At 34.6% G+C, this 23,785-nt stretch overlaps 2 protein-coding genes across 54 annotated transcripts in view; both read left to right on the top strand.

Moving 5' to 3' along the window:
- The window catches only part of fyna (FYN proto-oncogene, Src family tyrosine kinase a), a 30,609-nt gene extending 13,409 nt beyond the window's left edge, over positions 1-17,200 (top strand). Inside the window, exons 8-13 of one of the 2 annotated variants that reach the window (NM_001328163.1) lie at positions 1,420-1,584; positions 1,788-1,967; positions 4,558-4,634; positions 4,741-4,894; positions 6,655-6,786; positions 10,682-12,227. In NM_001328163.1, coding sequence (NP_001315092.1) covers positions 1,420-1,584; positions 1,788-1,967; positions 4,558-4,634; positions 4,741-4,894; positions 6,655-6,786; positions 10,682-10,890 — 917 coding nt within the window. In that variant the 3' untranslated portion in view covers positions 10,891-12,227. Of the gene's footprint in view, positions 1-1,419; positions 1,585-1,787; positions 3,227-4,557; positions 4,635-4,740; positions 4,895-6,654; positions 6,787-10,681; positions 12,228-15,923 lie in introns of those variants that run through there. The other variant, XR_015512471.1, reaches the window with a different exon arrangement.
- si:ch211-266g18.10 overlaps positions 16,947-23,785 on the top strand; it is a 53,277-nt gene continuing 46,438 nt past the window's right edge. For 51 of the 52 annotated variants that reach the window (XM_087289113.1, XM_087289111.1, XM_087289112.1 and 48 more), the window contains exons 1-8: positions 16,947-17,200; positions 19,263-19,460; positions 19,544-19,648; positions 20,320-20,415; positions 20,523-20,621; positions 20,927-21,043; positions 21,192-21,287; positions 21,495-21,605. In XM_087289113.1, the coding sequence (XP_087145239.1) occupies positions 17,182-17,200; positions 19,263-19,460; positions 19,544-19,648; positions 20,320-20,415; positions 20,523-20,621; positions 20,927-21,043; positions 21,192-21,287; positions 21,495-21,605 (841 nt within the window). In that variant the 5' untranslated portion in view covers positions 16,947-17,181. Of the gene's footprint in view, positions 17,201-19,262; positions 19,461-19,543; positions 19,649-19,980; positions 20,025-20,319; positions 20,416-20,522; positions 20,622-20,926; positions 21,044-21,191; positions 21,288-21,494; positions 21,606-23,785 lie in introns of those variants that run through there. The other variant, NM_001443160.1, reaches the window with a different exon arrangement.

Raw genomic sequence — 23,785 nt, 5'->3', positions numbered from 1 at the left:
CTCATGAGATAGTAAAGTGTCCATCAGATTCACACTTTAGAATCTAGCTGTATATAGTAGGCCATTTAAGTCGTTTTTAATTAGTCCTACAGTAAATGAATACTGTAAACTCAGACATACTGTACATCTTTTATAAAATACTTTTGTTTTCCAAAGAGAGCTTGTTTTGTTGTACTTTAATTTGTTTAGACTTGACATTTCTAATTAGATTGCTTAACTTGTTTTTAATTTACATTTTTCATATTTCTTAAGTTTTAATTTTGGTAGAAGTAGTTCACACAAAATTTCCATTTTCTCACCATTTACTCAAACTCAAGTGGTTCTAAACGTTTAGGAATTTCTAAAATAATTTCTTTCTTGAATGAATAGTGGAAAGAAGCAGACATTGACATCCATAGTAAAAATACTGTGGAAGTCAATAGCTACTTTTTCCAACATCTTTCAGAATATGTTCCTTTGTGTCAGCAGAACAAAGAAATGTAAACAAGTTTGGAACAAGTGGAGAGTGAATAACTGATGACAGAATTTTCTTGTTTTTTATTTTCATTTCCTAATTTTCTAGGAATAAACATGTTAGTTTTATAGGAATTAAAATGTAAAGGATTTGTTGTGGAGTAAAGTGAACAAAAATACAAGTTTAAAATATTTGTGCATCTATTAAATTAAAATTATTAAAAAGCAAAGCCCCTTTAAGACAAGTCATTTCACTCAGCGGCTATCTTTAAAAAACCTCTCGGGCATTCTGTTTGAATGGGGAAACGTCAAATTCTCCGAAACTACTTGGCAAGCTTACGATTACATTTCATATTACGAATAACATGAAAAATTAAATGACAACTGTGTCTTTAGTTTCATTTCTAAATGTTAGTATCACACAAAATCATCAGAAACTCACGTTTGGTCTGATCCCCTCTCCCGGAGAATAGTCATTCTATAGCGATCACTGATTGGCTTCTGTACTAGAAGGTGGGCTTTATTCACCATATAGTGTTCGCTGATTGGCTCTTGTACTAGAAGGCGGGGCTTCATTCGCCATATAGACAGTTACACTTTATCCCATTCAAAAGTAAACGAGTGACATGTCTTGTGCATTCTATAGTCTTTGATTATAGTGACTTAAAGCATCTTATCGGTATTTGACTCCCATGAGTCTTGCTTGCAAACTTTCCATGGAAGGGTGCCCTCCAGTGTTGTGTATGAATGAAACAAAGTACGTGTAAGTGTTTAACATGTAGCATTATTTATGAATCATTTTATCATATGTGCACTAATAATTTTTATATATATTCCAACAACAGTTAAAAAATATAATATGATCATCATTGAAACAGCAATATTTTGGCACCCCTTATTTTGTTTAAAAATGTGTTTGTTTTGAATGCTAAACTAACTGTAATCTGATACCATGTCTTCATTCAGCCCGGGCTGCAGGACTTTGTTGCCGTTTAATAGTCCCATGCCATAAAGGCATGCCCCGCCTCGCAGACCTGTCCGTCAAAACCAAAGATGTATGGGAAATCCCACGGGAGTCACTTCAGCTCATCAAACGATTGGGGAATGGACAGTTCGGAGAGGTCTGGATGGGTAAGAGATTAGCTCAAACACATATCTAATGAAAGAGTTTGATACTCATGCATTAATTCCACATGTATAAATCTAGACCTGTCAGTAAGCAGAGAACATTTCCTTTTCTCAAAAGAAAGCCAGCCGTCTTGGAAGGATTTATGCATAGTTCCTTTAAGGATTCTGTGACTCAGTATGAAATCTCATCTCTCTCTGAATGGCAGGCACTTGGAACGGCAACACTAAAGTGGCAGTGAAGACCTTGAAACCAGGCACAATGTCCCCAGAGTCATTCCTGGAGGAGGCTCAGATAATGAAGAAACTGAGGCATGACAAGCTGGTGCAGCTGTATGCGGTCGTCTCTGAAGAACCCATCTACATTGTGACAGAATATATGAGCAAAGGTGGGAATGGCTTCACAAACAGGAGTGCTAAATATAAAGACTGCTCTTTTGAAGGAAACCTGAAAAAAGCATCATGGTTTTCACAAAAATATTACAGTGATAGTTCCCCCAAAAATGAAAATGTACTCACTATGCTCTCTCCCTCAGGTGGTTTCATACCTTTATGAGTTTCTTTTTTTTCTTACACTAAAAAAGATATTTTTGACGTCCATATTAGGAAAACAAATACTAGTCAATGGTTATTGTCAATAAGTTCTTTTAAAAAATGTTGGAAACCTGTAACAATTGACTTTCACAGTGAGAAAAACAAATACTATGGAAGTCAATGGTTACAGGTTTCCAACATTTTTGGTGGCACGGTGGCCCAGTGGGTAGCACTGTTGCCTCACAGCAAGAATGCCGCTGATTCGGCCCTCTCTGACCCGGTCGGCGTTTCTGTGCGGAGTTTGCATGTTCTCCCCTTGTTTCGTGGGTTTTCCCCGGGTTTTTTGGTTGTCTCTCACTGTCCAATGACATACACCATAAGTAAATTGACTCCTTCAAAATAACATCCTAAGGCAACTCTTAGTCAGATATATCCCAGCAGTTCACAAGTATGGGAGTTCTCGATACCTACCTGAGCTCAAACTCTTCTCTCGCCCTTCAAATGGAAGGGAGCCCCGGGCTAAAGGATAATCCGAGCTCAGGGCTCTCTTCCTGGGCAGCATGCCAAACACGCTTTATTATCAATCATCAGCTAAGTGTGAACTCTTGAACCTCTTTTGTTTTCAACAGAAAACAGAAACTCAAAACAGGTTGGTGACTAGTGAAGGGTGAACTGATGACAGAATTGTCATTTTTGGGTGAACTTTTAAAACATTTAAGCCATGGGAGCCCAAACTTTTTCTCATAAAGAGCCGAAGACTAAAATTTATTGAGGGCTGAAGTTAACTATAACAAACTGTATTGCATTAAAGTCGCCATGGGTTAATTCATAATTTATTTAATAATATTTAAAAATAAATAGAAGGCAGCATGATGCCACAGTGGGTATCGCTGTTGCCTCACAGCAAGAAGGTCGCTAATTCAATCCTCGGCTGGGTCAGTTGACATTTCTGTGTAGAGTTTGTATGTTTTCCCCATGTTGGCGTGGGTTTCCTCTGCGTGCTCCAGTTTCCCCCAAAAGTCCAAAGACATGCGCTATAGCTAAATTGTCCGTAATGTATGTGTGTGAATGGGAGCGTATGGGTGTTTCCCAGCGATTGGTTGCAGCTGGAAAGGCATGCTGCATAAAACATATGCTGGATAAGTTGGTGGTTTATTCTGCTGTGGCGACCCCAGATTAATAAAGGGACTAAGCCAAAAAGAAAATTTATAAATAAAAAATAAATAGAAAAGATTACTTTATTTGTATCAACTAATGCATTTTTTTATATATATTATAATTAACATATTGGAATAAAAGCAAACAATTCCATTTATAACACAATGGAGTTTGATGCTAAACACACTAGTCACATCCTTTTGCATTGATTTGAAAGTCAAAGTCTTGTGCATTGTCCTCTATCCATAGAGTGTACATTTGAAAAAATATGAACATTTAATTGAAACATTTAATTCAACTTAGGTTTTTTTTGTAGCTCAGCAATAACACAACAAAAGGTTACGTTAAATTAGAATTGACAATCTCTATTAAAGGCAATCCCCAACAAATCAAAGGTTATCATGGGCCAACTTTGGCCTGTATGCCCTAGTTTTCAATATTGATAATAGTAAGAATTTTTCCAGATCAGAATATTAGAATGATTTCTGAAGGATCATGTGACACTGACAACTAGAGTAATGATATAAAAAAAATCTGTTTTCAATCACAGAAAAAAATTACATATGACAATATTTTCAATTAGCAAATAAGGATTTTTAAACAGTGTTAATATTGCACAATATTTGTGATAAAATAGCCTTTTTCAGAAACATTTATGGCGTCATAAGCTGCATTTTAAAATCTTTTTTTAATATTCCACTTATAATGTTAAAAATAAACAATCAAATTGGTGTGTAACGGAAGAATCATTATCTCAAAACATTGTTACTCAAACCTTGTAACATTAGTGTACAGTCAGCAATGCATGATCTTTCTTTTGTGTGTGTGTGTGTGTGTGTGTGTGTGTGTGTGTGTGTGTGTGTGTGTGTGTGTGTGTTTGTGTCAAACTGTCTTGCTTAAAAAAAAACTTTTGTTTTTATGTCAACTTTGTTTCTGTAAAAGCTGGTTTTGGAGCAAGTTTTGGGTTCTGATACTTAAAGTGATAATTCACCTAAAACATACTATTTACTTCCTAATCTTCATGAGTATGTTTCTTTTGTTGAACACAAAAGAAGTTTGTTTGAAGAAAGCTGAAAAGCTGTAACCATTGACTTCTATTATAGGAAAACACTATGGAAGTCAATGGTTACAGGTTTCCAGCATTTTTCAAAATAACTTCTTTTGTGTTTAACAGAAGAAAGAAACTCTTAAGGTTTGAAAAGCAAATGATGAGAATTATTTATCACCTTAAATGATGCTTAACAGTACAAAACTAAATGACTAACAAATCTTTTTAATGGTTTTCAGGAAGTCTGTTGGACTTCCTGAAGGATGGTGAAGGACGTGGGCTTAAATTGCCAAATTTAGTCGACATGGCTGCTCAGGTGAGTAAAATGTTTTGATAACCCCCTTATCGTATCTGGTTTCAGAAAGCACTTACCACACTACAGGACATCTCAATATTTCATTGCTTGTGCTCTTCTTTTTTAGGTTGCTGCTGGCATGGCTTACATCGAAAGGATGAACTACATCCACAGAGATCTGCGGTCTGCCAATATACTTGTTGGGGACAGCTTAGTGTGCAAGATTGCAGATTTCGGACTGGCCAGACTAATAGAAGACAATGAATACACAGCACGACAAGGTGAGGCTTACACTCCAAAATTGTAGCTACACTTTTTTATTGTCTTATTTAACCCTTTACAATACAGTATAATGCAGCATTAACTGTTGTTTTAAAGCAACATGATTTATTAAATAAAAAGTGCAACAAAATTTGCAAACACATAAAAGGAAGTCATATGACATTTGGTCTTTGAATTAAAAATACCTAATTTATTCAGAAACAACAATGGGGCCAAGAGCTGCATTTTATATATTCTTTAAATGTAATATTTATTAATTTAAAAGGGACTAAACCGATAAGAAAATGAATGAATGAATTAATTAATTTATTAATTTAATAATTCTTTAAATATTCCACTTATAATGTTTTTAATTGGTGTTTTTTTGAATGAGTGTGTATGGATGTTTCCCAGTATCGGGTTGCAGCTGTAAGGGTTGCACTGTGTAAAACGTATGCGGGATAAGTTGGCGGTTCATTTCGCTGTGGCGACCCTTGATGAATAAAGGGACCAAACCGAAGAAAAATGAATGAATGAACATAATCATTTTGAAATAATAGAGTATTTTCTGTCTGTTTTTTTATCTCTCAAAATACTCCTTTTTGATCAATAAATGTATAATTACTTATCAAAAGGGTATGTAACAGAATAAAACAATATCTCAAAACATTGTTACTCAAACCTTGTAGCATTAGAGTCAGATCCAGTAGAGTCAGCACTACATTATCTTTTACTTTCAGCTTGTGTCAAACTGTCCTGCTTAAAAAACAAAAAATACAAAGAACAAAAACATTGCACTGTGAAATGTGTTTTTTTAAGGCAACTTTGTTTCATTAAAATCTTTTGGTTTTGGTTTTAATTGTTGTTTAAAAACAACATAATTTATAATAAAAAAGTGCAGCAAAATTATCACGTGTAAAAGAAATTATGACATTTGGTATATGTTGTAAGATGCAAAAATACTGCTCTAATTGATGTAAATGTCCCCCATTTTCTAGATATTATTATTGTTCTTAAACGTTGCATTCTTAGTATTAAATATTTATATTCTACAGTATGATAGTTAAAAAATTAAGAAAAAAAAATCTTCTAAATTTCATTTAAAGAAAAAAAAGCATCTTAACAATTCACAGAGTAGAAAATATGTTTACTAAAGGGGCATTGCATAGTGCTTTTCCAACTTGGATTTGTTTGTAAATATTAGCAATATATGTACTGTTAAGGGTGCTCCGGTTTCCCCCAGTGTCCAAAGATATGCTGTACAGGTGAATTGAATAAGCTAAATTGGCTGTTGTGTATTGGCTAAGTGTTGGGTTGCGGCTGGAATCCACTTTGTAAAACATATTCTGGATAAGTTGGCGGTTCATTCCGCTGTGGCAACCCCTGATTAATAAAGGGACTAAGCCGAAAAGAAAATGAATGAATGAATGTACTGTGAAAAAATAAATACATGTAAAAACATTCAACAGAAGGGCCAAAAAAGTGCACAAGACTGTGAATCCATTCATGAAAGTGCACCACATTGCTTATCAAGGTTTCAAATGAATATACATTAGTTTACAGATGATTTTTTTTAACATAAGCCAAAATTTCAATATGGCAACATCTTGAAAGTAATTTAGATGACATCGCCCTACAAGTCATTTAGCAAATGACATAGCTGTGTTTCATAGCTGTGTATTCAACAGAGTTAAATCTGTAATTTCGCTGGTAACATTGCCCAATTCGCAAGTAGGTCACATTTCGAGATCACATCCATAAATCCAGTGTTCCGTTGCAGGTGCCAAGTTCCCAATAAAGTGGACGGCTCCAGAAGCAGCGCTCTACGGACGGTTTACTATCAAGTCAGACGTGTGGTCATTTGGAATACTACTCACTGAGCTGGTCACCAAAGGACGTGTGCCCTATCCAGGTGAGATCTGATGCTACATGTGGCATTATTAGATTGTTAATAAAGAAAGTTGGCTATTTTCGGTAAGATGAATTTTTAAATGGGTAGTGTATTCAAAAATGAAACTTTACTCACCATTTACTTACCCTCAAGTGGTTTTTTTATCCGTTGAACACAAAGGAAGACATTCTGAAGAATGTTAAAAAACTAGTAATCATTGACTTTGACTTATTTTTCTACTAGTAGGAAAAATAAACTATCGAAGTCAATGGTTCATGTAATATCATTCCAGACCTATATGAATACACAAAACTGCCTCTTTAGGATTTCATATTATGATTATTCAATTTATATAAACAGTCTAGTTCATATATTTGTTTGTGTGTTACATATTTTCCAGCCCAGTAGCTGTGTTGAAGTTTATTTTTGTTGTTATTTCTTTGATAAACTCTCATAAAAGAAATATGATTTTTTATAATTCTCATCTAATCAGCAGTTTATAAGAAGCATGTAAACATATGTACATTTGTGAGATAAAAGCACATGAAAACCTCAGAGATTATTATGATAAAAGATCTGGTAAACGTATGCATCACTTGTTCTGTGCATGTAGGTAAATCTTTTTTAAAACAACTAAGATTGCATTTAGAAAACACTGTTGTAACACATTGAACCACTAAATAATGTTCTGATGCAGTTTTTCTACAGGAGGAAAGCGCAAATACTTACAAACTCTTAAAATATAGTCTGTGTTAGTAAATGCAAGACTATTTATGAAATCCAGGCATAACACTAATAATAAGAATTTCACTTACCTTGAAAATAGAGGTCACTTGAATGGTTTATGAGCACAATTAAGTGCAAAGCATGCTGTATTATCAGATAATTGTAAGAAATGATCCCACATAGGATTTGACTGTGTAAAGCCAAATAAAACAAAACAAAAATATAAAATATGTACCAAGCTCAGCGGCTAATCAGCCGGAATCAGCTGAGGTGACATGACGGCGAGCAGCGAGACCTAGCTCTCACTCAAGTGGCCACGCCCTTATTTATGCAGACTTAATATAACTGAAACGAATGAGTTATAAATAAATTCACCCCCTCACAGTTCTCATGAAGGGAAATATTATCTGCACCAAAACCAAGGCTGTAAACATGTTTTTATCAGCTGTAAAATTGGCAAATTTAGCATTGCAGTCAGTGAACACCTGGAGTTTCTGGAGCCAGCTATCCAAAGGCCAGTCGATAAATTGCAGTTTCAGTTACTTCCGTATTAGCTTCACGAGTGGGATGTTGCTACTTGCTATTAGGGCTGCACGATTATTCGATAAAAGATCACGATCTCAATACGACCCTAAACACAATCTTAATTAAACTTTTCTACGATTCAACCAATTATATTTTAAAGGTCAGGAGAGAAGCAAGGCAGTTGCACAAGTCTTCACAGCAACAATTGATAACTTCAGATGGTGTTACAAGTGTCACATACTGTATTTACAAGGTATAATTCACCCAAAAATGTCATTTCTGTCTTCATGTAATGATGTATTCATGGCCGCGAAATCACACATGAGCTGACCACCAGCTGTTTGTTTACTTCAGAGAAAGAGCGCGTGCACATATGACGCCTACTTTAGTGAACACAACCTGCATAGGCTGTGAATAACAGGTAAGGAAGTTGTTAATAACGTTCAGTTTGTTGCACAGAGCGATCATTTGAGGGCCGTGCGGGAGGTTTGATTTGCATGTGTGCAAATCCGAGCTGCACTCAGAAGTATTAGTGAAACCTGTGTGGTGTCACAAAATTTAAATGATCATATCTCATTTTAGAGTTATGATTACAATAAGCATTTGATTGAGAAGTTTTTTCTTTCATAGCGAACACAAAGTGTTGTGCATGAAAATAAATGTTTACTTTGTCCGTATAACAACCCTAGCCTATATATAATGTTAAATATAATGCAAGAAGGAATCTGATAATGACACAATTGTAATTTTACCAGTGAAAACAAATGGTCTAATAATGCTATCAAAAACAGATGACAAGCACATGTCTTGAACATACTGTAATAAATCAACTTCAGAATCATGAATAGTTGTGTTCTGATGTCATCATTTTACTGTGAATTAACAAACAGGACATATTGAAAGTCTGTTCAAGTCCACCATAATGACTGTACAAAATTTAGCATTTTAACCAACAGTAGACCTACACATAGGCCTAATATTATTATCATTGTTTTACCATATGTTTGAGAATGAACAACAATAATAGGCTAATCATATTAACCTTAATGTTACATCTTGCGATCTTGATTTTAAGAAAAAAATAAATAAAATCATGATTCATATTTTTGTCAGAATCGTGCAGCCCTACTTACTACAAACATATTATGGTATTTTTATGTTTTATGAGAGTAAATAAACTTCCATTCAGCACCTTTAAATCTAGCTCATGGTAATCAATGTGTTTTTGTACCCCCTAGACTTATATTGTTTGGTGAACAAAATTTATATTTTATTCACAGCGGAATGAACCGCCAACTATTCCAGCATATGTTTTACGCAGCAGATACCCTTCTAGTCAGAATTCAGTACTGGAAATCAGCCATACACTCCCACATTCACTCATACTCTAAGGCCAATTTTGTTTACCCAGTACCGCATGTCTTTGGAAACCAGAGCACCTGAAGGAAACCCACATTAACATGGGGAGAACATGCAAAAATGCCAACTGGCCCAGTTGAGACTCAAACCAGCAACCTCCTTGCTGTGAGTTGACAGTGCTAACCACTGAGCCACTGTACTGCCTAAGTTTTATTGTTAAACATTAAAAAAATTATTTGACTTAATATTTAAAGAATTGCAGAGCGGAAGCGTCATTACGACAAAAATATATATATATATATATATATATTTATTTTTTTAATGATTTATTTGACATTTTTCCATTTAACAAACATATCAAACAACCCTTACAGAAATAATAATAGAAAAAAAAGTATATATAAATACAAATAACATATTGATAAAAAAGTGAATAAATAAATAAATGAAAATAAAAAAGAAGATGATAATAAAATAAAACCAAATTAACAAAGTAACAAATAATGCGAGGCAGATGTCTACATTTATACAGTAATCTCAAATGTTACATTTCGAGTGATGAAAGATTACAAACTGATGTACTATTGTGATCAAAAGCTGAGGTGATCAGTCTAGATCCAGCTGAAGAGTTTTAACATAGAAAGAAAGGGCATCCCAAATTTTGGCAAATGTTCTGTTAGGTCTTTGAAGGGAAAATCTAATCTTCTCTAGTTTTACAAAATACAAAAAATGACACCTATCACATTCAGAAATAATTTTAATATGCAGTTCGACTGTCAACCATTTCACCTGTGTTAGCCACAGGTGGGCTAAAATAACATTATTGTTATTATTTTGCCATATGTTTGAAAATGAACAATAATAATAGGCATATCAAATTACCCTTAAATTTACATTTACAGAATCGTGAGAAAATCACGATCTTGAATTAAAAAATAAAATAAAATCATGATTCATATTTTTGTCAGAATCGTGCAGCCCTACTTGCTACAAACATATTATGGTATTTTTATGTTTTATGGGAGTAAATAAACTTCCATTCAGCACCTTTAAATCTAGCTCATGGTAATCAATGTTATTTTGTGCCCCATATTCTTACATTGTTTGGTGAACAAAATATATATTTTATCTGTGATCCACAAAAGAAACAAAAAGGTTTGGAATGTTTCTGGTTGAACTTTCACTTTAAACTCTTAAATTAGAGAATGAATTACAACCCAGCATCATACAGGAATTTAGGAGCCTCCTTTTGCGTTTTTTTTCCCCCTGAGTTTAAAAGAGCACATGCTTTTGATTTGTCCCTCAGGCATGAACAACCGGGAAGTCTTGGAGCAAGTGGAGCGTGGTTACAGGATGCCTTGCCCTCAGGACTGTCCCAGCTCCCTGCATGAGCTCATGCTCCAGTGCTGGAAGAGGGACCCCGAAGAGCGGCCCACCTTTGAGTATCTGCAAGCCTTCCTGGAGGATTACTTCACTGCCACTGAACCACAGTACCAACCCGGGGACAACCTCTAAACACAGAGCCCCAGTGTGCCACAACAGACTGCCCTACAAAAAAAAGACTGAGCGTTTGATGAGTGAAGCTTCCAGGTTTTGTGCCATCTTGACCCAATCCATCTTCCATTGACGAAAAAAACAAAACGGACATGCGATCGCATTTTATCTGTCAGTAAAGCCAAAAATAGTATTCCGGGGAGACGTCCATCACGATTAATGATAAGAAAGGCTTGTTTGTATGTAGTGTAAATAGTGTGTTTAGTTTTCCCTTGTATTTGGCTTGTTTTATTACTTTTTATAATGCTGTTTTGCGTTCTTATCCAGGCCGAGGAAAAAAAAAAGTCGACGCTGTGAGGAAAGTACGACCAACAGATCAACCGTTTTAATATTCCCGACGATTCTGGACATCCTTGACACTTCCAGTAGGACGTTGACCAGCCTCTTTTAAACCTTAAATGAATTCTGTCAATTGTACATTGAATTAACTGAACGTGTCAACAACAAAAGACATACAGCAGTGCATAGGTAGCATTTCTGACACATTATTGTGGGTTTTCACAGAAGGTAATGACGTCCGCACTGGTTTTAGTGAGTTTGCTGGGCCTGATTATTTTGCACCCGCTCAGTGTGTCTCTCTTTTCGTTTTCTGCTTCTTAGGACGAGTGCATTTTCTATTTAGTCACTTTGGATTAACGATAGAGCAATGTATGTATCAGAATAGTACGAGACCAAGTGGGCATTATGCTTGACCATAACTGCATCTTTCCTGCAAATAAGATAAAATGACTGCTAACATACCTTACTGTTGTGAGAGAAAATAAAAAGTCCATTCAGTGTATCTCACAATATCATGCATTATAAAATAACACGACTAAACGCGTAGAGAAATATTATCAAATTGTAGAACTTCACTCAAGATAACTCTCATCGCTGGGCTGCCTTGTTTTTTTGCCCCTCGTTTTCTCTTTTACGATAAAACGACATGTCTGAATATTCATTACTGGGTGATTCTTTGCTTTTTTAACACGTTAAGGAATCGTCTGTGAACATAGTCAATGCGACGGTATTGGCATGAGCCATATTTCAAGAGTGGTCGTTTTGCTACTCTTTACATTTTCGTTGTTGATTTCAGTCAATATTTTGGATAGGATAAGGGGTTTTAACCGAAGGCTGCTTTGATCTGGGCCTATCGTTTTAATGATGTGCTGCATTTGTGTTCCAACCTCATAAGTTTTTCACATTTATTTTTGTACCATCTATGTTTGGATTAATTCATAAATCTTGTGTTTATTTAATTGCTTCCTTTCATTTATGCACAAAAACATTTTTAGAATAAAGTGTCATATTCAAAATCCATTTCTTTCAACCTTTCTGTTTTTTTTACACCACCTGACATCAAACGCATAATTCAGCATTGTTTGGCAAGTACACGAAATGTAATTTTTAAATTGCTTTAATTGCTTTGTAATTTAAATAATTGCTTTAATATACAGTTGAAGTCAGAATAATTACCCCCCCCCCCCCCCCCCCTTGATCTTTTTCTTTTTCAAATATTTCCCAAATGATGTTTAACTGAGCAAGGAAATTTTCACAGTATGTCTGATAATATGTTTTCTTCTGGAAAAAGTCCTACTTGTTTTATTTCTACTAAAATAAAAACAGTTTTTAATTTTTTAAACACCATTTTAGGGTAAAAATTTGTAGCCCCTTTAAGCTATAGTTTTTCTGATAGTCTACAGAACAAACCATCATTATACAAACATTACCCTATCCTGCCTAGTTAACCTAATTTACCTAGTTAAGTCTTTAAATGACATTTTAAGCTGTATAGAAGTGTCTTGAAAATATATAGTCAAATATTATTTACTGTCATCATGGCAAAAATAAAATTAAATCAGTTATTAGAAAATGAGTTATTAAAACTATTATGTTTAGAAATGTATTGAAAAAATCTCTAAGTTAAACAGAAATTGGGTTAAAAATAAACAGGGAGGCTGATAATTCTGAGGGTCTAATTATTCTGACTTCAACTGCATATAAGCAAAAGAGAAAAAACTAATTCATACTGAAATTCAAAGTAATGCATTAATGCATATTCTTGATTTTTAACAATTAAATAGCAAATCATTTAGACACTTTCGATGCTGTCAAATATTTTAGAGCACTTTTAATAGTTTGTTTTATAATGCAACACAAACCTAAAACTTTGGGGTTGGAAATAAGATTTAAAAAGTTCATTCATTCATTCTCCTTAGTCTCCTTATGGCTTAGTGCCTTTATTTATTAGGGGTCGCCACAGCGGAATGAACCGCCAACTATTCCAGCATATGTTTTACGCAGCGGATACCCTTCCAGTCGCAACCCAGTACTGGAAATCATCCATACGCTCTCACATTCACTCATATTCTAAGGCCAATTTTGTTTACCCAATTCACTTATAGCCCATGTCTTTGGAAACTGGAGCACCTGGAGGAAACCCACATGAACATGGGGAGAACATGCAAAAATGCCAACTGGCCCAGCCGGGACTCAAACCAGCAACCTTCTTGCTGTGCGTCGACAGTGCTAACCACTGAGCCACCATGCTGCCTCAGTTTTATTGTTAAACTTCATTTAAAAAAATGTTTGACTTAATATTTAAAAAATTGCAGAACTGAAGAGTCATTACGACAGAAATAATTTTAAAATGCAGTTTAAGCTCAGATAACATTTTAACATTCAAATTTCAAAGTATTTCAGAAAAATATAACACATAAATATGTTAAAGAAGTATCTACAAGTTTTAAATATGTTTCGCAAAATACATTTTAATTGGTAGTTCATTACACTGTGGCAAACCCTGAGAAATCAGGACTAGGTCGAAGCAAAGTGAATAAATGAATAAATAAATATTTTATTAAATATTTTGAAAGCTAAAACTGCAATGAAATGATGTCATGGATGTGACAACAGCTGTGTAAACGATAGTTATGTTTCAAAATTTGGAACGATAATACAAAAATTATAATTACTCTTTTTTTTTTTTTCATTTTGCATTTTTCTGTTAGTGCTGCCACAGTATCAGAATTCTAGAACTAAAAAGAGACCAAATATGATTAAACCTTCACCATCAAACCCTTCCAAAACATGGCAAAATTCGCATTTACAAAAATAAAAGGATTAGTGTATAAAATAGTATACATTTAGTAGACATAATATGAAACCTGGTACAACCCACAGGTGAGAGGAACATGGCAAAAGATTTTAATAAAGTACAAATGAAATGATTCAAAAAGGTTTCACATGAACTCAGAAATAAAGGTATGCGATCTGTCACTGGGGTGGTACCTTTTTAAAAGCTACACATTTGTACTTAAAGGGTCCATGTTGGTACCTTAAAAGTATACATTAGTAGCCTATCTAAAAATTTTAAGAGGAACACTTTTGTACTTTTTAAGTATTAATATGGACCCTTGAGGTATTAATATGACCTTTAAGGTACAAATTTGTACCTTTTAAAAAGGTACCACCCCAGTGACAGATCACGTACTTTATTTCTGAGAGTGCAGGATAAAGTTTTTAAGGTTTCTAATGATGCATAATTTAGCATAATTAACAATTATTAACAATTATTAATTTAGCATAAAGAAGAAAGGTAATAAAAAGCATTGTCATGTCCCCCCCATCACTGGTGGTGGTTTATCTTTAGAAGCGCATGTTGACCCAAAACTGAAAACTCATAATTTACTCATTAATTCCACTTGTTCATTGGTTCCCAATTTTCTTTCTTCTGTTAAACAATAAAGAAGATATGAACAGTTCAGATGCAAAAACCTCTAAATGCCATTTGATATTTTCAAAAATTTAAAGTAAAATACTTTAACATAAACATAGGAGGCTGAGAAAAATACTAATTTTAGGAGAAAACTTCAGACGGCGTCTGAACTCTTCATATTTTAATAATAATAATAATTCCTTAAATTTATATAACGCTTTTCTGGGCACTCAAAGCGCTTTACACATTGAATCTCCTCATCCACCACCAGTGTGCAGCATCCACCTGGATGACGCGATGGCAGTCATTTTTTTGCGCCAGACCACACACAACACACCAGCTGATTGGTGGAGAGGAGACAGAGTGATGAAGCCAATTATGATATGTGGATGGTTAGGAGGCCATGATGGACAGAGGCCAGTGGCAAATTTGGCCAGGATCCCGGGGTTAATACCCTACTCTTTTTTCAAAGGACCTCTTGGGGTTTTGATGACCACAGAGTTGAGACCTCGGTTTCACGTTTCATCCAAAAGACGGCGCTTACTGAGCAGTATAGAGTCCCCATCACTATACTGGGGCATTAGGACCCACACAGACTGCAGGTTGGGCGCCCCCTGCTGGCCTCACTAACAGTACTTCCGGCAGCAACCTAGCTTTCCCATGTGGTCTCCCATCCAGGTACTGACGGAGCGCAGCCCTTTTTAAAAAAAAGTTTGATAAATTGGTAGCAATTATATTACCAATAATTTCTGGATGCAGCCTTTATAATGCAAGCTGAGATTGCATCACCCAGCGATGCAACGTTAGACACAATGCACTCATTGGAGTGAGTGACATCACTGTGACAGGTAGGGTTAGGGGTGGGGTTAGGTGAGCGCATTAAAAAGCATGGGATGCAGCTCCGATCGCACTGCACCAGGTCTGCATCCAGACCACTCTCTTTGTTTTTGCTAAAAATGTATGTCAGTGCTTCTTAGCTTTCATTAAAATATCTTCTTTTGTTTTCAACATAAGTAAGAAACTCATAAAAGTGTGTAACTGCTTGCCGGTGAATAAATAAAGAGTGTACATTTTCATTCTGGGTCGCTGGTTCGAACCTCCGCTCAGTTGGCGTTTCTGTGTGGAGTTTGCATGTTCTCCCTGCCTTCGCGTGGGTTTCCTCTGGGTGCTCCGGTTTCCCCCACAGTCCAAAGACATGTGGTACAGGTGAATTGGGTAGGCTAAATTGTCCGTAGTGTATGAGTGTGTGTGTGAATGTGTGTGTGGATGTTTCCCAGAGATGGGTTGCGGCTGGAAGGGCATCCACTGCGTAAAAACTTGCTGGATAAGTTGGCGGTTCATTCCGCTGTGACGACCCCGGATTAATAAAGGGACTAAGCCGACAAGAAAATGAAATGAAACATTTTCATTTTTGGGTGAACCATCCCTTTAAAACAATGGCGCATACTTTTGCAGTGCATTTCTGTAATTCCCTTGATGTCCAGCAGAGGGACACTGCATTCCAGCCAAAATGTTGATCCGTGCCTCAGAGATCCACATCTCAAGTCTCCTCTCTGCTAAGCTTGTTCTGCTTAAAAATAGGAGTCATGCTTCTGTATTCCAGATCGGTTCTACGAAGTTACAAGTGAAACCATAAACAGTCAGATTTGAGTGAAGTGTGCTAAGTGGAAGCAGGATTAGCTTTAAATAGAGAGTATTAAATATAAATATCATTTATTAATTTAACCTAAAACAAATAAACTCCCTGTTTGCTGGGTAATTTGTTACAGTATTGCATATTATGATGTAAAACATATTAGACAGTGTGTGCATCAAATTAAAGGGATAGTTCACCTAAAAATGAAAATTCTGTAATCATTTACTGTCCCTTGTTTAAGCCTTTTCTTCAGTTGAACACAAGAGCAGATACAGGTTTTTGTCTTTATCCAAAATATCTTATTTAGTGTTAAACAGAGTTTTAAAAACACATAAAGGTTTGAAGCCACATAAATAGTGAGTAAATTATCATTTTTGGGTGAACTCTCCCTTTAATGACAGATGTGAAATGGCTAAAAATCAGTGACAGTACAGTATGTGACTATGCAACTGTCTAATTTTTTTCTTCCATTAGTTCACACCCCCTAGTGCCTAAAAAGGCAAGAGAGAGTGCAGCTGGTAAATCCAACACTGTCTAAGAATAAACCCGGGCTTGCAATGGATAAGGTTACCATGAAGCACTCCAGCACTTTTTCCCGTCCCACATCCATGTGAGGCACCAATAACATGGGCTAAATTACCAGCACCAATTTGCCTGAGCCCGAACTCCCCTGTTTACGTCCCTGACCTGCCATCCCCACTCTCCCACTGCCATGATCCCAAATCCGGCTCTCTGAAAACCCCTCATCCCGCTTTTCCTCACTAGACTGGGAGGTTTCACCCATGGATTGAATGGGGACGACAAAGAAGAACATCTTTTCCTGAGTGGGAATTAACATCAACTGGGTGAAACCGGCCTAATACGATTAGCCTACACAAGCAAAAATCAAAGGACATTCAGCTGAAGTTACTACTGCACCATGGCTCAGGCAACCAAAGGTACTGCAGGTCTTGCACTCATGATCTTCTGCATTTTATTGACAGACAGTGCTTTATAATAAAACTGTGTATAATTAATGATAATAAAAACTGAATTTACTATAAATCCTGCTGTGATGCAAGACAATTGATTTTAATCTGAAGAAACAAGTTGTATAGTCACGACATTAATGCATATTTTTTTTCCCAAGACCAAGACAGAAATGTCTTTTATTAAGTAAAAAAAAAAAAAAATAATAATAAATAAAGACTTTTAATGATCAGCTACACTGTAAAAATACTCAACTTAAAATTCTAAGGCAACAAGCTTCAGGACATTTTTGAGTCAACTTAAATTGATTAAACTGGGTCAAGTCAAACATTTAAGTTGAGCCAACATTTTACAACTTTTACAGTGTACTTATTAATGGTGATTGTTTTATTCACGTGTTAGTTTTGGGTTATTAAAAAATAGATAATAATAAACAATTAAAAAATTGTCATTATATTTCCCAATACTATTTTTAATGTATTTTTGAAACCCAACACTCAACTTTATAAAATGAAATGAGTGTAGTGAACTCAAAATTCAATGAAAGTTAACTCATTTGAAAAGAGTTTTAAACTCATTGTTAAAGGTAATAAGTTAGTTAAATACCTTATTACTTCAGCTTAAATGGAGTAAGGTCACACTACTCATATGGATTAGTTTTTGAACTCAAATGGTTTGTAGCAATCGGTTTTCTCAAACAGTTTGACTGACCTTAACTTATTGGGTTTGACAGTACTTAGTTGGTTTGAGTTCTCTTCATTTATTGGGTTTTACTGTGCTCAAATTGCTTTGTTTACTCAAATAGATTAGGTTCACAATACTCAGTTTTTTTTAACTCAAATGGTTTGTTGCAATCAGTTTCCTCAAATGGTTTGAGTTGCCTTAACTTATTGGGTTTTACAGTACTCAGTTGATTTGAGTTCATTTCATTTATTGGGTTTTACTGTGCTCAAATTGCTTATTTTACACAAATAGATTAAGTTCACAGTACTCATTAGGATTAGTTGGTTTGAGTTACTATATACATATATATATATATATATATATATGTGTGTGTGTGTGTGTGTGTGTGTGTGTGTGTGTGTGTGTGTGTGTGTGTGTGTGTGTGTAAAAACTGTAAAAAAATATATATATACAATTAGTCATGGCAGCATATGTTTTTAAGTTATTGTAACTTCTTAAACTAAGTTAATCATGTTCTAACTTAATTTTATAAGTTATGCAAGCTGTTTTAATCAGTTTAACATAAGTTACACTGACTCATAAGGTTAATTTGATTTAGCATACAAATTTAAGGCAACCAAGATATCATTTATTTATTATCCTTATTATTTGTTTTTATCAAACGAAAGCAGTAAAATCTAACTGACCCCAAACGTTTAACCTTATCATGTGTCAATATGCCTAACAAACATAGTTGATGTTTTGATGACAACTATTACATTGGGATGTTTAGTTAATATTTATTTATTTATTTATTATAAGCATTGAAACATTTCACAGAGTATTAATACAAATTCAAGCATAAACTATATCCAAGACCATTACAATAAGTGCAAAACACATCCAGACATAATAATAAAACAAAAACATAACAAGTGAAAATAATAATAAAATAAAATATAACATGGTACTAAAATAACAATAAATTATGACACAATCAAACTACAATGGGGGATCAGTACCAGAAAAAAAAACTCATTCTTTTTGTTTAGTTAATAAATAGTTTCTTTGTTTAGTCCATGATGTCACTAAACTCAAGCAGCGGGGAGAAAATAACACGAGGGAGATGCAGTTTATTCTTGCAAGAGTGAAGTCAGTTTAGACTTGAGAACAGATGTACCAAATAATTATCAGTACACATTATGGTGCTGTATTTTTTAGGAAAACTGCAGGATATAACTTGTACTGTATGTAACATTTTTGCATATACTGTAAATGTTTGCAAGCAAACTTAACATTCAGAGCAAGTACCTCCAAGGTTGCTAACAGATATTGGTATACTGTTTTGTGCAAACTTAACTCATACAGTAGTGAAATCCATCCCTCCCACCGCTGTAGATGCTCCGGCTAGAGCAGTGCATCCAGAATCCTTTACAGCCAGGAGTCATGGAATTTTACTAACCATGAGTCGTCCAGCACAATGGGTGGTCATCATCACACTTCTGATCTCTTGGTCAATAGCTGGTGTTGTCATGTTTGACTTTGTCAGTGATGATCAGATTGCAAGTAAGTTGAATAAATAGTTTTTATTTGACTTGTTTCTACTGTTGTTGAATTTGTTGATTTCACTCAGAACTTTTGTCATGCAGGCATCCAGGATTTAGGTTCAGATCCAGCGCTAGCAGTGAACATGGCCATTGAAGGAATCGAAAACAGGATAAACCACATGAATAATATGTTTAATGATGCTAATGGTAGGCCTGTGCTTTCTTTACACAAAAATAATTCGTTTTAGTTTGGTAGCAGTCATTTTTTTTAGACTATTTTTCAAAATTTGTTATGTTATGTTATTAATGCAGTTAACTGAATCTTTCAGTTTTCAGAAAGAGTGCAAAACCCTTAATAAATCTAATAATTAGTATAACATGGTATATTTTAAGTCTTCTAAAGCTATACAGCAGCTTTGTGTCAAAAACAGAAGTCATTATCATTCTCGCATAATTTTGACTCGACTGATTCGCATGAACCGATTCGCTAAAAGATTCAAATCAGTGACTCATTTTTGAATCGGCAACAGCTGTGCTTCAGTTGTCACATGAACGCGCCCAATTGAGAAGAACGATGTACATGGTAGTGAATGACATTTGACTTGTTTTGGTATTTTTCCTCACAAAACTATCACACTGAATGATATTAAGTACTTTTAATACGCCTCTGACAATCAGTTCATTGTAAATGCATCGCAAACTTGTATGTTTGAGAATGTTGTGAGATGAGGAACGTAAACGACAGCATTTCCGTTTTGACTAACGTTAAGCCAGTCCAAAGAGCATAGGCCAGTCCAATGAAAAAATGTATGATATATTTATTTATAAAATTGTTATCTTCATGCCATTTTCTTTCATCTTTTATTTGGAATATCTAGAATACATTGGTGAATTATTATATAATCCGAAGGAAGCTCTTTATTCAGCAGCTGACTCATCCGTGTCTTATGTGACAGAAATGCTCACACCTGATGGTATGTAAATATTCATTCAATTCAATTTATCGCTTTTAAAATAGTTCACAAGCAGTTTAACATTTTAATTATTCAGCTCTGCTTCTTCTTTGTTTGTTTACATTCAGAATTAATCATCGAAACTGTGAAATATGGTGGAACTGCATTGGATGAGGTTACAGAATGGGTCAGATTTCCAGTCTGCTGCTTATTCCACTTATACGAAGGTACCTGCCTTATTTTTCATGCTAAAATATTTGTTGTTTTGTGAGATGACATGTAATAAGAGACTCCTAATGTGATATAACCCAAGAATTGGAGTACATGCTACTAAAATGTGCTATATTGTTATTGAGTATTTTTATTTACTAGTTCTATTGTATTTAAATGATCTAACCTCTCTGTAATCTCAATACTCCATATATTATTGTTATTATGATAACCATAATTTTTTAATATTAAGATAAAAATACATTGTTAGTTATATTTGAGGGGCTAGATGCACTAATATTTTGACTTTCTTGCTGCGTAGACGTCCTGGATATAGTCTTTACGCCAGTGGATTTGCTGAGTGAAGCTGTTGTGCAAATTTTAAGTGGAATCAAGACTATTGTACAGTATCTTTCAAACATATTGGAAGGCGCTAGAGGTACTTCAGATCACATATAAATTCACTCATAAACCTCTAAATTCCATCTTGTTAACATTCCTGCATTAATTCTCAAAGCATCGATCCTGTATGCGGTTGTTCAGAATTGTTTTTTTTTTTTTTTTTTAAATCATTACTATTATTACAGACATCACTGATATTGCCAAACTTGGAGGCACTGTATTGGATAAGGTTACTGACTGTATTCGATTACCAGTGGGTTACTTATTTTACTTATTTGAAGGTATGTACATTGCTGAAACAATTAGCTTGTGTTGTGTGAGCAGATATGGAGTGAAATACGAATGATGAACATGTTTCAATCAGCATTAGAAAATGCCCCTGATTTCTCTGCATAAATAAATAATTAATCATGTTTGATCATTTCATTGAAAGATTCAACTTATTTTAGACTCGCTGGTTTCTGTTTAATTCTGTCTTTGCCATTCAGCCATCCTGGAGGTAACCATTATTTATCCAGCGGATTTGACAAGCGAAGTATTTCTGCAAATTTTAAATGTGATCAAGAACACTTTATCAGCCATATTTGGGTTCTTCAAAGGTACTGATTTAAATTCATTTTTAAATTTTATTTTTGACAAACAGTGTTATAGGGCTGGGCAGTTAATCAAAAAGTAATCGAAATCAGCATTCAGAACCTATAATCGATCTAATTTTTCCAGGTCAATTTTTTTCATTTTCTTTTCTTACCATGTGTGGAGTTACGTGATTTTGCTTTGTCAAGGCTAATTTATAATTATTATATTATTCTGTTATTATACTTCTGCCAAGCGCACGCACACAGTCCGGCGTAGCCTTTGCATAACCACACACCTCTCAAACAAACTACACGTTACAACGACACATAGCGCAAACTTTGTGATCGGTCGCTTAAGTATCGGCGACAAGGGTGGTCGGCGAGGAGAGCCGCGTTTTGGGCAATGTGCGTTTTAATTTCAGTTGTTTAGCATTAATGTTCAATAAATAATCATTGACAATATATAGTGTGTTTCCTTCAATTATTTTAAAATCAAGTAATGCACTCTTCATTTAAATATCTCTCACTTGTAATATGTGATCATATTTACTGTACAAAACCTGTCAGTGAACTATGAGGGCAAAAACATTAAATAAATAAATAGGGATGTCTCGGTACATTTTAACTTCCGATACGATACCGATATTGCAGCCTCAGGATGAACCGATAACGATACAAATCCGTGGTTTACCTATTTCGTTGTGGAATGTATGATGTATGAACGGCTAGATCAAACTGAGAACAAAAGTTAGCAACAGTATGGAAAAAACAACCAATTTATTAACTATTGGTTGCATAAATGTAAACCTTTTACATAAGAATATGTAAAAAAAGAATTAAAGAATAAATATTAAGACCCTGAAAAATATCTTAATTGAATAAACAAAAATATATTTTTTAAAGTGCAAAATACAAATTAAAGGTCACTTCAGTTATTTATTTTTTACCATTAGCAAATGGTAGAAACAGCTGAGAGCAGGAACATAAGAAAAGAAAATGTTAATTGACCAACTGCTAAAGGTTGAGTGTCTAAAGTTTCAATTTCACACACAGCTTCTTGATGAAATTTTGATCCAGTTTTGAGGTGAAAGGTATCTTTTACACTGGGCAGCAGAAATAGGAAGTTTTTGTTATAAGTTAATGTTAAATGAATAAAAATGTGCAGTATGGTTAGTACAAACATTTACATGATCAGATCTATTTAATCTGTGTTTGTATAGTAAGAAGATTATTCCTGTATCAATGGTCCCAAACAAAACATTATTAATTTTATAATAATATATATTGCACATAATATCTTTAACAAAAATATACTTGCAGTAGCTGGATTGAAACACACCTTTTTTCCACAGCACATAAAATAATATGACTTTTTTTAAGAATTATTTTATTTATCAAAATTCATTTTATTTGCATAATACATTGCACAGATTCCCACATGGGAAAAATTTGACAATGTAAATAAAGACAGAACTGCAAACTGATGTGCAAAGCTGACACTGTTTATCAGAGCACTTTGTCTTTCTGGGCTTTTTAAAGAAGAGTTAAACATGGGAATGCCTCTAATTAAATTTTCCTTCTGCCCGAAAGTTATACCATTCATTCTTTTAAACTGTAATGGCCCTTAGCAACAGAACGATTTCTTATTCTTATTTAACAGACAATTAAAACAACAAAAAATGCTAAGCATTTAACACCTTTTACATGACACTGTTTCTTTTCAGTGTGTTCAAGTAAAAAAATGAAATAAAAAAATTAAGAAATCCACTATTTCACTCCTATTATCCATGTGCACCACTGACAGGTCAAATCTGCACCCTCTTTCTCTCTCCCTAGTCTGGGTGCTGCTGAGAGATTGAGATGCACCGGCCAAAGTTTGCATATAAAAAAATGCAAAAACGCAGCTATAGAAAATGAAGGCAGAATCCGGGACATGTTAGGTGATTTAGAAATCTTGGCTGAAAGCATTTTTCCCAATTACTTCACGTCATCGGACCTACTTCTGATATGAATATCGGATTGGGACATCCCTATAAATAAATAAAATAACCGTTCATTAATCGTAATCAAGTTAAAATGTTCAATTAATTAAGATTTTGATTTTAGGCCAAATCGCCCAGCCCTACAGTGATATAATCATTTATAATCACTGTTTAAATTTTACATTTACAAGATATCACATTTTTATTCAACACAATAGTTTT

This window comes from Danio rerio, chromosome 17, assembly GCF_052040795.2.
Source record: "Danio rerio strain M-AB ecotype USA chromosome 17, GRCz13ab, whole genome shotgun sequence".
Taxonomy (NCBI): Eukaryota; Metazoa; Chordata; class Actinopteri; order Cypriniformes; family Danionidae; genus Danio; species Danio rerio.
The sequence above is the reverse complement of the archived record's forward strand: the minus strand, read 5'-3'. Positions and strand labels throughout refer to the sequence as shown.